The 13,284-nt window shown below is 52.5% G+C and overlaps 1 protein-coding gene across 1 annotated transcript; it reads right to left on the reverse strand.

Annotated features, from left to right (window-relative positions):
* Window positions 1-1,072: 1,072 nt before the first annotated feature.
* On the reverse strand, window positions 1,073-13,086 carry AIF1L (allograft inflammatory factor 1 like). Its single transcript, XM_064727990.1, has 5 exons — window positions 12,941-13,086; window positions 8,484-8,550; window positions 5,452-5,493; window positions 4,154-4,316; window positions 1,073-2,521 (listed from the first exon to the last, which is right to left on the reverse strand). Exons 1-5 carry the CDS (start codon window positions 13,016-13,018, stop codon window positions 2,434-2,436), a joined length of 438 nt encoding a protein of 145 aa, XP_064584060.1. The 5' UTR covers window positions 13,019-13,086; the 3' UTR covers window positions 1,073-2,433.
* Window positions 13,087-13,284: the final 198 nt, after the last annotated feature.

Raw genomic sequence — 13,284 nt, forward strand, 5'->3', positions numbered from 1 at the left:
GTGCCTGTTCCCTGGGGAGCCCAGCACCCTCTAGGGAAGAACCTTTTCCTAATTCCAACCTAACCCTACCCTGACTCAGTTTCGTGCCTTTCCATCAGCTAAAATCCAGCTCCCTTGGCGTGGGCTGCAGTGGGAGCACAGGGATGCTCTGGGTCAGCTCCAGTGCGGGGTGCCTGAGCTGCAAACACAGCAGCTCTGTGAGCTGGAGGAGCCTTACTGTGCTCCAGGACCATGCAAAAGCAGAATATGGGGCCTTAATCATGCCAGGTCCCCAATCTCTTTACTTGTTCAAGTTTTGAGGGGTTCAGCTCCCAACCAGACAGAATGCCAGCACTCAGCACTATGGGAACATCTTGAGAAGGGCTGTTTCCAGCTCTAGCAGGTCATTCTCTTTTCCAGGACCAAAAAGGAGAAGGATTTCCACAGAGACAAACAATGATGGCTTTGGGCAGTGACCTGAACTGCAGCAAACCACATCCAAGTTTCCCTCGTGTAATATGCTTCCTTTATTTCCTAAGTGAACACTAGCTCCAACACACAGCCAAGAAAAGCAGGTGCATTCCCAGAGGCTACCAGGCAGCAGAAAGCAGACATGGGGCTGTGATCTCAGGGAAATTCTGTCCTTTTTGAGAAACATGTGAAAAAAGTGCACACAGTAATTCCCTGGGAAATGTGGTCTCCCCTTTAGATAATTCACATCAGACAAGAACCTTGGGCAATTGCTTCCAGAGCAGAGGGAATAATAAAAAAACCCTTCCTTCAAGAGAAGCATTGCAAGTGTCTGCTCTCAATAAACAAGTTATTCCTTAAAACAAGCACTGGCACCTGCTTCTTTTTCAGTAAGTCAGAAAAAAGCGCCAACTTTCAGGAGGTGGCCTCTGTATTTCATCCCACAAACTCCATGGCTTTCAGTCAGTTATTACAGATAAAAATCAGATCAAGACAGCCCAAACCTATCTCCACGATCTGTTTAAGAGTTTATATTAACAGACTTGGAAACCAGCTCTCTTAATCTTCAACCAGTCATATGGACCAAACTTCAGAGGAGATAACAGTAAACACTGACACACTGTGTAGCTTCAAAAGATTTATTTTCAGTCCTTGAAGTAGACTGGTGCTGCTTTTGCTCATAATTTTTCTCTCTGTTACAGTTTTGGTTTTCACACAAACAGTAGTGAGAATGTTTTTGTTGGTTTTTTAAATTATTTAAAAGTGCAGCCTTTGGCAGGAACAATCAGCCTAGTAGAGTTAATCATCTGTATTTCCTTAAAAAAATGTACTTACTAAACCATGATTTAAAAAAGTTAAAAGCTGTCAAGAACATTTAAGAAAAGAGGAGGGAAAGGCCAAAGAGCAAACACCTGAATTCCAGAAATTGTGTATGGAACAAGGATCACCACAGTACCCAGAGCATGGATAGCACAGTCCCAGCTCATATTCCATATTTACAGCCCTTCTTATTTTGCAGATTTGAGGGTTTATCCATTAGGGAAATGGATAATCCCAGGGGACCAGGCTGAAACACATACAGGGAGGTCTGCAAAAATCAGAGGGACAGAGCAGCTGCCTGAGGACAGATCCTCATCTGCAACTGCTCTGGCCAGGCTCAGTTTGGTCACTCAGCTTCCTTTCACCTGGAGGTTTCACTTGCCCCAGGAATCCTGTGGGGCTGCAAAGGCATCACAGCTTGGTTCTGGACTCCATGGATGGGACAGACAACCACCTGCCCAGAGGTTACACTCCTGGTCGGGCCCAAGTGGTGATTTATCAGGAAGGGGGTCCCCAAGGTGGCATTAACCATCCTCACTTGCAGTTGGACCCCGAGATCTGCCCGCAGGATGAGCCCCCAGAGCAGACAGAAACTGTCCCCACTCCAACAGGCTGTGCAGGCAGATCTCTGTGTCCAAGCACATTCCCCATAGGATCAGGCAGATGTGGGAGGCTGATTTGCATTTTGGGGAGGTCAGGAGGGGAAGAACTAAGTCCAAAGTAGGAACAGGAGGATGGAGCAGAGAAGGCACTTATTTCTTTGCACCCATGAAGCCGCTCTCAGGGGCTTTGTCCACGTCTGGCAGCAAGGACCATCAGGAACCTGTCATGACAAGCACAGCTCTGAATCCATAGGCTGGGAACAAAGTAGCTCCTCGTCTGAGAAATGCAGGAAGGGCAGAGGAAAGAGTAAAAATCACAGGATATTTTTTGTTCTTTTTGGTCTCACATTACACTTGGTGCTACGGCTTCTGTCTAACAGATCGAGTTGGCTAAGGGATGCAGCAGAAAGACACGAGCTGGGGGGCTCCAGCTTCCCTTGCTGTTCCTCTAAGGCAGGTTAGTTGAAAACTAGGACTGTCCACAGTAAAGAGTAACAAAGCACAGGTAACCTCTGTTACAGACCAGCAAAGCAAACAGTGCCCATTTTACAGCCTGTCCTCTTCAAGGGAGGCTGGCTATGTCTCTCTCTGGAGGGGGACCAGAAGGTTTTCGGCTGCTTTCATTGGCTTTTCCTTCAAACATCATGACCCTGCAAAACACAACAGATATTGCCAATTAAAAAAAAACAACAAATGTATATTTATCCATCATTGGGGGTGGCATTCTCTGCTGAAAAAGAGCATCTGGCTCCCCTACAAAGAGCACTCAGATAATTAACAAAGCAGGGAAAGCCAACAGAGGGCAGTGCTGCCAGGCTGGCTTTTCCAGCAGCTACCAGGAGTGGGTTCCCTAAGTCTCTGCTGGTTTTCCTCTCAGAACCCAGGGGATTAGCACATTTTATTTAGACAGCCACTTCCGAAATCCCCTGGGCACACACTGCATGCCAAGTGCTCCTGATGCGTAAAAGCAAATACCACTCCTGGCCCACCTTGCACATAACCACACAACAGAGCATTCAGAAGCCAACACCGAGCAAGCAACAGCAATTACAGCCAGGGGAGAGAGCAAAAACAAGGAGCAAGGCACTGGCTGTAGGAATCTCAAGCATTTTGTAACCACTAGCACTGTCTTCCTCCCTGAGGACTGCAGCTACGCTGGGAATGCCAGCTGCCTCGATGGATCAAAGGGCTGCACTGCTCTTAGGACGAGTTTTACATTTCTGCTCCTGCTCTACAGGGTCCAACAGACAATGGGGTGTCTGTTAGCAAGAGAAGGGACCTGTTTGTGAAAGCTGCTGCAGTTGGGAGGAGGGATGGGAGATACAGGACACGCTGCAGGCTCTGTCTGGTTCTGTGGAGAAAAAGGAGGAGCAGGGATGTCAGAAGTCTGTGTCTGCTGGGAAGAGAAGCATCACAACAGAGACACAGCACGCAGTGGGGAGAATCTGCCAGCAAACATGTCCCAGCTTAGAGAAACCACGTGAGAAGTGGATGCAAGATTCTTCCTCCCAACCTGCCCGGAAAGCTGGCTGTGTTTCTAAAGCTGCCTTCAAAAAGGGGTAAGGAGGATGGAGAGGATCAGCTCCTATTCATGGCAGTTTCAGACACAAAAGCAGAGCCAGCCTCTGAGCTGTGAAAGGAAATGCCAGGCTTCAATGGGATGGAGATGGAGCCAAGCAAGTGTTTGGAAGCCATTTGTTCGAGCAGCACTTTCAGAACCCTGTCGAGAGGGCAGAGGGGGCCGTGGGAGGCTAGTGCTGGCAGCCTGTATCACAGAAAACCTCTCCCAGCACGAGCCAGCTGTTTTAAGCATGTGCCCCATCTCCATCTACTGCCCATCCCTCCAACATCAGGCAAGGATGGAGCATCCTGCGGGATACAGGATGCTCCGTTATTCACTGAGGTCCTGCCACCATCCACAGGGGAAGTCTGTGTCCCCAAAGCCAGCAGGATCCTCAAGGAGGAGATGGGAAGCAGTCCTGCAGTGCTGAATGCCTGCACACCCTCGGGAAGGGAGGGGGATGGCTCCCATGGAGCACGTGGGAGGAAGCCTGGTGCTAACACACAGCAGGCAGCTCTGCTGGGAGCACTCGCCACTGCTCAGCTTGTACACCCTGCATGGCACCCTGCAGACTGCCCTGCACAAGGATCCTTGTCTCCCTCCACGAACCCTGAGTGTGCACAGCTCCAGCTCCATCAGACAGAACAGCCTGTGCTTCCCAGCTGCCCCCGGAGCAGCTCAGGTGCTGCTGCTCTCCCCAGCTCCATCCCGCAACACTCACAGTTTGAGCACAGCAGAGCGCTTCCCAAGCATCAAGTTGACAAAGTCCTGGTAGGAGATGGTGTCGCTGACCCCTCCAGTCACCTCAGAGATCATCCTCTTCAGCTCTAGGTGGGTCTTCGGAGCCCCCAGCTTCTCCATCATCCTTTTGACAGACATCAAATCTGCAAGAGCAATCACTGCTGTCAAGGGGTGACCCCACAGAGTAACCCTAGGGACAGAGCCATGAGTTCCCACCTGACACCACCCTCACCCTGTGGCTGACACAAAAAGCCTTCCAGCACAGCTCACTGCCACTCTGCCCAGTACAGAGCATCACTTCCCACTTGTGCAGCTCAGGATAAAAGTACCACACACTCAGAGAAGGGGGACAACTCCAGTGCTCCAGACACACGTGGGGACAGTGCTCTCTAGCTCGGATCGTGGTGCCAAGAATCACAAGGATGGGGAGGAGGGAAGCACCACTGGGGTTAAAGCTGGAGACAAACAAGCAGTGGGGAGCAGACGCCCCTGCCCATCGCCACAGGCCATTTCCTCCCGTTGCACTGCTGCCTGCTGAGACCTGCGGGCCCCTTCCCTCCCGGAAGCCTCAGCCAGGCCTCTCCAGCTCCACACGGGCTGCACTTCAGCTGGAACACTTGTGGAGGAGGGGAACGAGGCAGCTGCCTCCTGGAAGGGCACAGTGCACAAGTGATTACACTTCAGTGTCAGCTCCAGGCCTGCAGGAGGCTGGAACTTTATGTAACTGGTGCTTTCTGAACCCAAAGCAGGGCTGCTCAGCTGAGCCAGACTCACTCCCAAGGCCTTGGCTTCCCTCTGCTCCCTTCCTTGCAAAGCAAAGAGCTTCTCTGCACCAGAGAATTGCTCATGGATTTATACAGCTCCTGCCTCAAGCCAGGCAACTCCTAGGATTGTCCAAGTCCTGCAGCTTCCCAGCTCTGAATTCCCAGCTTTGCAGCAGAGGATTGAGTAGAAGGCCTCAGTGGAGAAAAAAGGAGAAGAAAAAAAAAAAAAAAGGATTTGGAGCAGAAAGAAGTGGAGGAGATCAACAGAACTTCAGGAGAACAGCACTGAGAAGAGCTTAGATCTTGAAATAGGCAAGGAGAGACAGAGGAAGCTGAGAGGCAGGGGCTGGAGAGCCAAGGAAGCCCCCAGCTGGCAATCAAGGTCCAAGCAAGGCTGAATACAGGAAAAGCCCACTAGTTTTCCTCCTCAACACCATGATGCAGAAGGAAGCAGCAGATTCAGCAGCTGACAGGCTGTGGCTTTTCCAGCCCATCATCCCTCAGAATCACTCACCAATTTCACCTTGGTTGTTCAGGTCAAACTCCATGTATTTCTCTGGAAGAGACACAGAATCAAGTTAGCAGGACTCTAGAGCAGGGGGGTGTGCAGGGCTTTGGAGCACTGCCTGCTTACAGCCCTGAAATAAAGCATTTGGTGATAAGATTGATATACTGCTGAATGCAAAGTTCAGAGGGGGAGACCATCTCAAGGCCTGGTTTTAGCACGCTTATCTCAACTCTAGGGCTCTAGAGTTAAGTTCTCTGTAATTGTGGCTGCTTTTCATTTAAGCTGAAGGAAAACACTGGCATGAGAACAAGGTATCAGCTGGCTATGAACAGCGTTAAAAGGTTTCCAGCCAGAAAAACAAAGCTCTGGAACAGGCTCCCAGAAGGAGTAGCAAGGAAAACAAACCCCTGGGCACTGCCGAGATGAAGCTTGATCGGATTAGGAGGGGGATTAAATGACGCAGTTGCCTGCAGTAATGAGGGACAGACTCCACAGTGCTCCCATCACCGTGCTCCCTCCCAGAGCAGCACCTGCCAGCTGAGATGCTCAAGGACCACATCAAGAGGGTGAAGCCAAGAACATGCCTGGGCACAGTGATGCTGGAGCAGGTTGTTTGCCCTTCCAGCCTGCTGTCAAACACTGCTGACTCGAGCAACTCTGGCATTGTCAGAGAGAGGCAGAGCCTGCTCCAGAAGGTCTGGTTAGCTTTGCAGGACAAAAACTTGCATGCTGCAACAGGCAGAGCACTGATTTGAGTTAGAAAATTCAGGAATTCAGTCCTGTGCAGTTTCTGCCCTTTGAAGTGGCACACCTGAGCTTCCTACACACCCCCATCTCTTGATAGCTGTTCCCCATTTAGACTTTAAGCTCTTCAGGCAAGGATTTGTCTGTCTTACAGACCATACAGCTCCCAGCACCACAGGAGGCCCCCATCACCTCAGCTCGACTAAATGGAAAGAGCAAAATGCCTGCTGGCACCATCCATCCATGCTGAGCTGGAGAAATCACCCTGCAGTGAGCACTCACTCCCCACACCAGCCTTGGAGGACTCAAAATAACCAAGCCCTTCCAGGTTGCTCCTTTGCCCCAGGAAGGAAAATGGAAAACACCTTTTGCCTCTGTTCCAGGAACACCAGCAGGTATGTGAGGATGAACACAGAAGTGGCAGGCTAATTTAAGGAGCCAAAGGGAAGAGTGGTTATTTCACACAATGGAGTCTTCCCAGGACCTGCTTCTAAAGGAAATTGTTGGGATAACTGGACTGATGGGAAGAAGGCAAAGGAATGGCTTGGCATGTCTTCACCTGGGTCTCAGCCCATGGATTACTGCTGCCATGAGCTGACCAGGACAGAATACCATGGGCAGGAAATACCATGTACAAACCAAAGCTATTCATGCTTCAGGCTGGAGTAAATGTCTCACATCAAGCATCAAGCAACCAATCCTAGAAGAAATCAGGGCTGTAACACAGCCTGATTAGGGGCTGATGTGGGACTGCCTCTCCCCACTCTCTGCCTCACCAGAATGACCTTGTGCATTTTAGCTGCCACCTCCCTCACCAGGGTCAGGCACCCCTGCATATGCCTGGGGCACAAACCCTGCTCTGCCATGTCCATGCCCAGCCCATGTTTTCTTTTCTTCTGAGCTGACACTTAGCCAACAGTGCAGAGAACAGAGGCAGCTTTACACCAGCCTCAGCTCACACATTCACATTTCCCTCCCACCCCAGCAGCAGGGATATAGTGGGGCAAAAACCATGCACGGTCCCTCCCTCACAAACACATTTACACAAACACTGCATGGGGGCTCCATCTCTGCCTCCCCCAGGCTGGGAGGAGGAAGTGGGAAGGACAGCAGAGAAGAAATATTCCCCCCATCATCACACAATGAGCTGATTGTTGGGGGAGCTGGAGGAGGCCTTGGAGAGAGGGACAGGCCACGGAGACAAACTCACGAGGCAGCAGGAAGAGATGCCAAAGGCTCTCGTTACAGGGAATTCTGCGCCTGTGACCTACAGTTGCAATGTTTGAAGAGCCCCAATTGTGATGGGAAAAAATAATGCGGGGCTGCAGCCAAAAGCCAAAGCTGCACAAAAGGCAACACAAAGAGATGGGGGAGCACAGGAGGCTCCTCTGTGCCCAGCAGTGTAAGGGATCACAAAACGCCAGCCAGCTTCTTCCTCGCTGGATTGCAAAGCCAAAATTCAAAGGGAAACAGCAGACAATGTCTGAAATGGAAGCAAGGTCAGGTTTTATTTGGTTAGAGCCAGGTTGAGCACAAGCCTCGAGGCAGTGTGACGCAGGCATGTTTTCCCAACTGCCTTCAGCCACTGCTTGGAAAGAAAGTGGGTACACCAGAATAACCCTGCCAGATCTTGTCCTCTAACCAGTCTGAGGACAAGCTCCAGAGGACTCCAGGCTTTTGAGCTGTTTCTCTGTCCCCTGTCCCAGAAAAAGGCCCAAACCTAAGCCCTGGATCTGCTGACCCACTGGAGTCAGGCTTTGGCCAGAACTAGACATATCAGTGCTGTGTTCCCTCTGCTGTCAGGGGGCTGGGAAAGAACTAAAACTTTTGGAGAGAGGAAGTCCCCAACTCCTCCAGAAAGCAGCTGACACTTCTTCTTTGTGGAATGAGGCCCTCCTACATATTGGAAAAACAAAAAATAGAGTCCAGCTATTGCATTGCCCGTTATGCCAGTTAGCTTGCTGGGTAACTAGACAGAAACCATCCTCCTTTGCTGCTCCCCAAGGTTTTGCTCACACAGCAGGTTTTGTAGTAACAGCAGCTGCCAGGCAGGGTGTCTGTAGGGTGACAAGTCCCTGCCCTGCAAGCAGGAGAAGCACAAAGGCTTGTGTGGAAAACACCTCTCCAGAGAGTTTCACCAAGTCCCACAAGCAAGGGGGAAGGCATCCATCCGAGCTCAGTCACTTGTATTTGGCCGAGAATCTCAGGCTGGTGACACCCAAGTGCTGAGGAAAATAATCTGGTTCAGAGCAAACAGTAAGGCCCAAAGGACAGGGCGACCCTCCAGTTCTCACCTTTGAACACTGCCAACTTCTCCTCCAGGCCTTTTTCATTACTGAACTTTGGGTCACAGAGGAACTCCTAGAACAGAAAAAAAAAAATATCCTCAAGGTTAAAGGTGTGAAAACACCCTGGAGGACACCTCCAAAGCCAGAAGATTCACAATTCCCAGAGAGTCACAGCTGAGCAACAGCACCAGGAGACTTGAAAATGGGCTGAATCCCTCCACACCTTGTCATTAACATTCCAGTGCAAGGGGAATCCCTCTGATGTCTCAGATTTCCCACCAGCAGCTTGAGGGAGGACTGGACCCCACCTGCCTTTGGAAAACCTGCATGAAAGCCCCTGTTCTTGCTCACCCAAGGTTCCAGCTCTCCACATCTCTGCTTAAGCACACTTAGCATGTGGATTGGGCACTTATTTCCAGCAAGGGCTCCTAGTCCTTGCAGAAAGCACTCTTATCTCAGATTTCAAACTCTTAGATAAACTCAGAGGGGTTGCAAATAGAGCAGGCAAAGTTTGCAGAATGTCATATGCCCAAGAGGATGGGTATTTTGGGCTCAGGAACTCTTATACCAAATATCCATTTTCTCCCTCTACCCTGCTCACTTCTGGTCACTTGTCCCTAGCCCCACCTCAAAAACCTTGAGATAGCCAAGAGAACAGACCACAGCTTGCACAGCCAGCTCTTGTGCTGTGCCCTGCCAGCAGCACTCCCCACAGCTGTGAGCAGCAGGGTCTTGCTCCTGTCCCTGCCCTCCCACACCAGCTCCAGCCCAGCACAGCTTAATGACTCGATCTGTGTTCAGCACAACACCACATTCTTCAGTGCAGAAATCATTAACATCTGCACAGTTTATGCATGGCCTGCCCAGGACAAACCCCTCGAGGGGTGAGTGGATGGAGGGCTGAGGCTGTTCCCTACACTGGGAATGTGTTCCTCACCACTGCTCCCCATGCTCATGGGGAAGGCAGGAGTGTGCTGATCACTTGGTAATGCTAATCCTGCTCCTGTGCTCTGGGTCCCACACACCTGGAGCTGCTCCCTTCTTCCTCATTGGGACAGGGGAGCTTGGACTGCTCAGGGAATCCTCAAACCTTCACTGCCAGTTAACCACTGCAAGTCTTTTCCCTGCAGCTGAACTAGGTTTTTGTAGGAAGCCCACTAGGACAGAAGTGACTGCCACCCCCTCCTCCCACCCCAGAAACTCCAGATGGGACACCAGACACCATGGCCACAAAACCAGTGTGACACTGGCTTCCCTCATCACCATGGTCACCGACTCAGATGGAGAGCTGTGGTGAAAAACAGCATTTCCAGTTCCTTCTTTTGCTCTCCTTTGCAAACTCAGTTTCATTTAGCTCAGTTATTTCTACCCAGGGGTATCATTTACCAGCCCAACACAAAGGGCCCAATTCAGCTTTGAGACCTGGGCCCAGGCAGCAGCAGGAGCCACCAGAGACCAGAGTAGTGTTACCTGCTGCCATCACCACTGAACAGCCTCTGCAGAAGGCAAACATCACTGAAAGCCAAAACAGGGCCAAAACACCTCCTGGCCACTAGGTCACAGCTTCGTTCCTGCCCTGCAGGAGCAGCAAGCAGCTTCCACCTCCCAGCAGGACAGGGGATGTGAGGACAGAGCACAGAGTCTCTCTGGGAGCAAAAAGCGGGACAGAAATGGTGAAGATTGAAGGGAATGCATCCAGACCTGATGGCTGAAGGATACATGCCCAGGAGCCACCAGCCCTGGCACAAAAGCAGCACAGGTGACACTGCACACAGCATTAGGGCTCAGTTCCCTTGTGCTTCAACTGGAGGGGGGCTGGAGAGCCCGCCAGCACCACAGCTCTGCTCCAGGTGCAAGGAAGCAACAAGGGGCTGTACTTGAAAGGCATTCCACTCTCCACATTGTGTGTGAGCCGGGCTGTGACTGTGATAAGGAAAACACTCACAATGGCACACAGGAATTCAGTCCCCAGGGCCCGTGACTCAAACTCAGAGTGGCTGAAAGTTCCTCCTAGAGCCCGGCTGAAGTTTCTCCTAGAGCCCTTTGCTAAAGTTCCCATTTTAAGGAGCATGTTCTATTAATAAGAACTGCTTTAAAAGCCTCTCCCCTGCTCCTGCCCTGAACAGCCTTTCTTGAGCTCTTGACTTTTCTAAGCCAATAAACTCAGTCAGACAAGCCCCAGTTACCTGCAACACAACCTGAGCAAAGCCAGATCCATCCTTGCTCCCCAAAAAGGTGCCTCCAGCTGGCAGGCCAAGCTCTCACAGGGGTTTTTAAGTGCTGAATGCCAGCCACCCTGCCTGCAGGGGCTGGGAAGGGCTGAGGGATGCTCGTGCCTGCCCTTGATGGGAGAAGCAGGCACCTGCTCTCTAACAGGCTGAATTCCTTCCCTGCAGCCCAGAGCATTAGAAGGTAAAACAAGGTTGAAACTAATCTGTGCTGGATTAGACCTGCCACCTTGATGCACGAGGCTGGACAATGTGATTGCATTGCCTGAAAAGAGGGGAAAACCAAGAGGGGAGCCCACAAGAGTGGTTCAGGCTGGAAGAGAGGAGCCAGCACCAGGACTCAGCTATCCTTCAGCAGCACATGTGCACTCAGCCTTCTGCCTGCCAGACCCATATCCCAGAGAGAGCTCTGGGGTAGAAACCAGCCAGGAAAACAGGGCTGGAGGGAGCTAAGTGTTAGGATGAGACAATGAGATTAAGCCTGATAGGAATTTGGCCTGATGGGTTTTATTAGGAGCACTTGACTGTTTTACAGCCCTAGGGCTCTCCAGTGCTGGGGAAAACCCCGTCCCTGGCTCCAGCCACAGTATCAGCCCAAGTTTCTGTATCAGCTGTTTGTCAGGGCGGTGTGAGGCTGTTTGCTGCACTCCCCCATTGCCACACAGAGCTGGCAGAGCACAGCAGCGTGGGGGTTGCTGCCCAGAGCACAATGGCTTCTGAGGATCCACGGGCATCTGCCACCCGTGCTATCTGCAGCTCGGTTTTGAGCTGCTCAAACCCCAGCTCGTAGCGCTGAGCCAGCACACAGGGCAGCAAGGGTGCAAACAAGCAGCTCTGTCAGTGGGAAGTCACACAGCTTGTTTCATTTCTGTCACCCAAACCTCAGCCAAAGAAAAGGCCAGAAGTGATGTCAGCTTAGGGGAGAGATAGGGAACCTGTCCCCTGTGTGGGAACAGCCCTGAGCCTGGGGACACAGCAGTGGCACACCCCCAGCATCACAGCTTCCCAGGCTCAGTCCTACAGCTCCCACCAGCTTAAGGATCATGCATCCACCTTGTGCTTGTGTGATGCTGGAGGCTCTGGAGAAGCAAAAGCTGCAGCAGTAGGTACAACACAGTCCCTTGAGCCCCAGCCTAAGGGCCAGCACCCCCTCGGCTAGGAGAGATGCATTAGACCCAGCTACACACCTTGGTGCGGGGTGTGCTGTGCCTGCCTTTTAGCTGCAGGTTACAAAGGCTCCATTTTAACCAAGTGCTCTTATTCCACACCTTATGCCTGACATCTCTTTTTCCACAGCACATCCTAATTTCTAGTTAATTGAGTAATTTCTAATGACTTAATTCCCTCCCCAGTGATCTAAACTTCACCTCTACTGTCTCACTGGAGGAGCATATTGCTACTTTTCATAGCTTAGTCAGTGTGAGGGCAAGGTGAGCCCATCTCCTCTGGGCTTTCATCTTGTACAGCAATTTGATTTCTGTACTTGTAACACCAAGGTGTCACCAACTAAAGGAGCACCTACAAAGTGCTAGAAATCCCAGCACTGTTTGCTTCGAGATTAAAACCTTCTTTTCACCCTCAGAACTGCTCTTAGCTGGGAGGGATGCCAACAGAGCTGCCCCAATAACCATGCCAAGCAATGGACGGGGTAAGCCTGGAGCTCGGGGGAAAGGACCTTGCCTGACCCTGGCATGAAGGGCACGAAGCCCAGTGCACTTTGCACTAATCCAGGAGGTTCCATTCCCCCTGCCCGAGGCTTGTGGGACGTCCAGCCATCCCGGGCAGCCCGTTCACCCGCTGTAATGAAAAGCTAGGAAGGCTGGAGTCAGCTCTGAGCAGCAGAAACTTCTCATTCCGGGAAGGAAAAGTTGAAGCGCTCGATACAGCAGAGAGGAGGTTGAAATCCTCCAGGAGAACAATAGCCCCCATTCTTGCCGGAGCACGTTCCCAAAGGGAATTCCATAGCAGCCAGCCCCCGGGCGCCCACCAGCCCGCTCGGACCTGCCGATGTGCGATGCACGGGAGGAAAGAGCCGCCTGAGAGGGCAATACCAGCGGATGGAGAGCGATCCCCGCAGGAACCCCGCTTCCTCCTGCGGCCGGATCCCCTCCCCAAAGGGGTTTGGGCAGAGGGGTCTCCAGCTCCTCCTGCACCCACCGCCCCCCTCCTCCTCCCGCCCCCTCCGCAGCCCCCTCCCCATTCCCCACAGGGGTCGGGAGGCGGCCCCAGCCCCACCTTGTTGATCTCGTCCAGCCGCCCGTCGTGCGGGGCTCTCCGCAGCCCCCCGCCGCTCGGCCGGCGCGGAGCCGCCATCGCACCGAGCCGCCCGCGCCCGCCGCCGCCTTAAATAGGGGCGGGCAGGGCCGGGCCGGGCCCTCCGCCCCCCGCCCTTAACCCGTTCCCCGCCCCGCACCGGGAGGGCAGCGAGGTGCCCGCGGTGCCCGAGCACGGCGGAGGCACCGCCGGCTCTGGGCATCACGCAGGAGGGAAGGGATCGGCTCCCTGTGCCCGCACCGCCCGCAGGACGCGGCTCCGGGACACCGGGGATCGCTCGGAGCTGCCCTGGGAGCGGCATCGCC

Source organism: Zonotrichia leucophrys, chromosome 17 (genome assembly GCF_028769735.1).
Source record: "Zonotrichia leucophrys gambelii isolate GWCS_2022_RI chromosome 17, RI_Zleu_2.0, whole genome shotgun sequence".
NCBI classification, from domain to species: Eukaryota; Metazoa; Chordata; class Aves; order Passeriformes; family Passerellidae; genus Zonotrichia; species Zonotrichia leucophrys.

Bases quoted from the DNA above. Each gene is read 5' to 3' on its own strand.
- AIF1L (XM_064727990.1), bottom strand. From the start codon at position 13,018: ATGGCGGCTCCGCGCCGGCCGAGCGGCGGGGGGCTGCGGAGAGCCCCG. The intron at 5,494-8,483 runs GTGAGAACTGGA...TGTCTCTTCCAG, and splicing joins GAAGTTGGCAGTGTTCAAAG to AGAAATACATGGAGTTTGAC. The intron at 2,522-4,153 runs GTGAGTGTTGCG...TGTGTTTTGCAG, and splicing joins CGCTCTGCTGTGCTCAAACT to GGTCATGATGTTTGAAGGAA.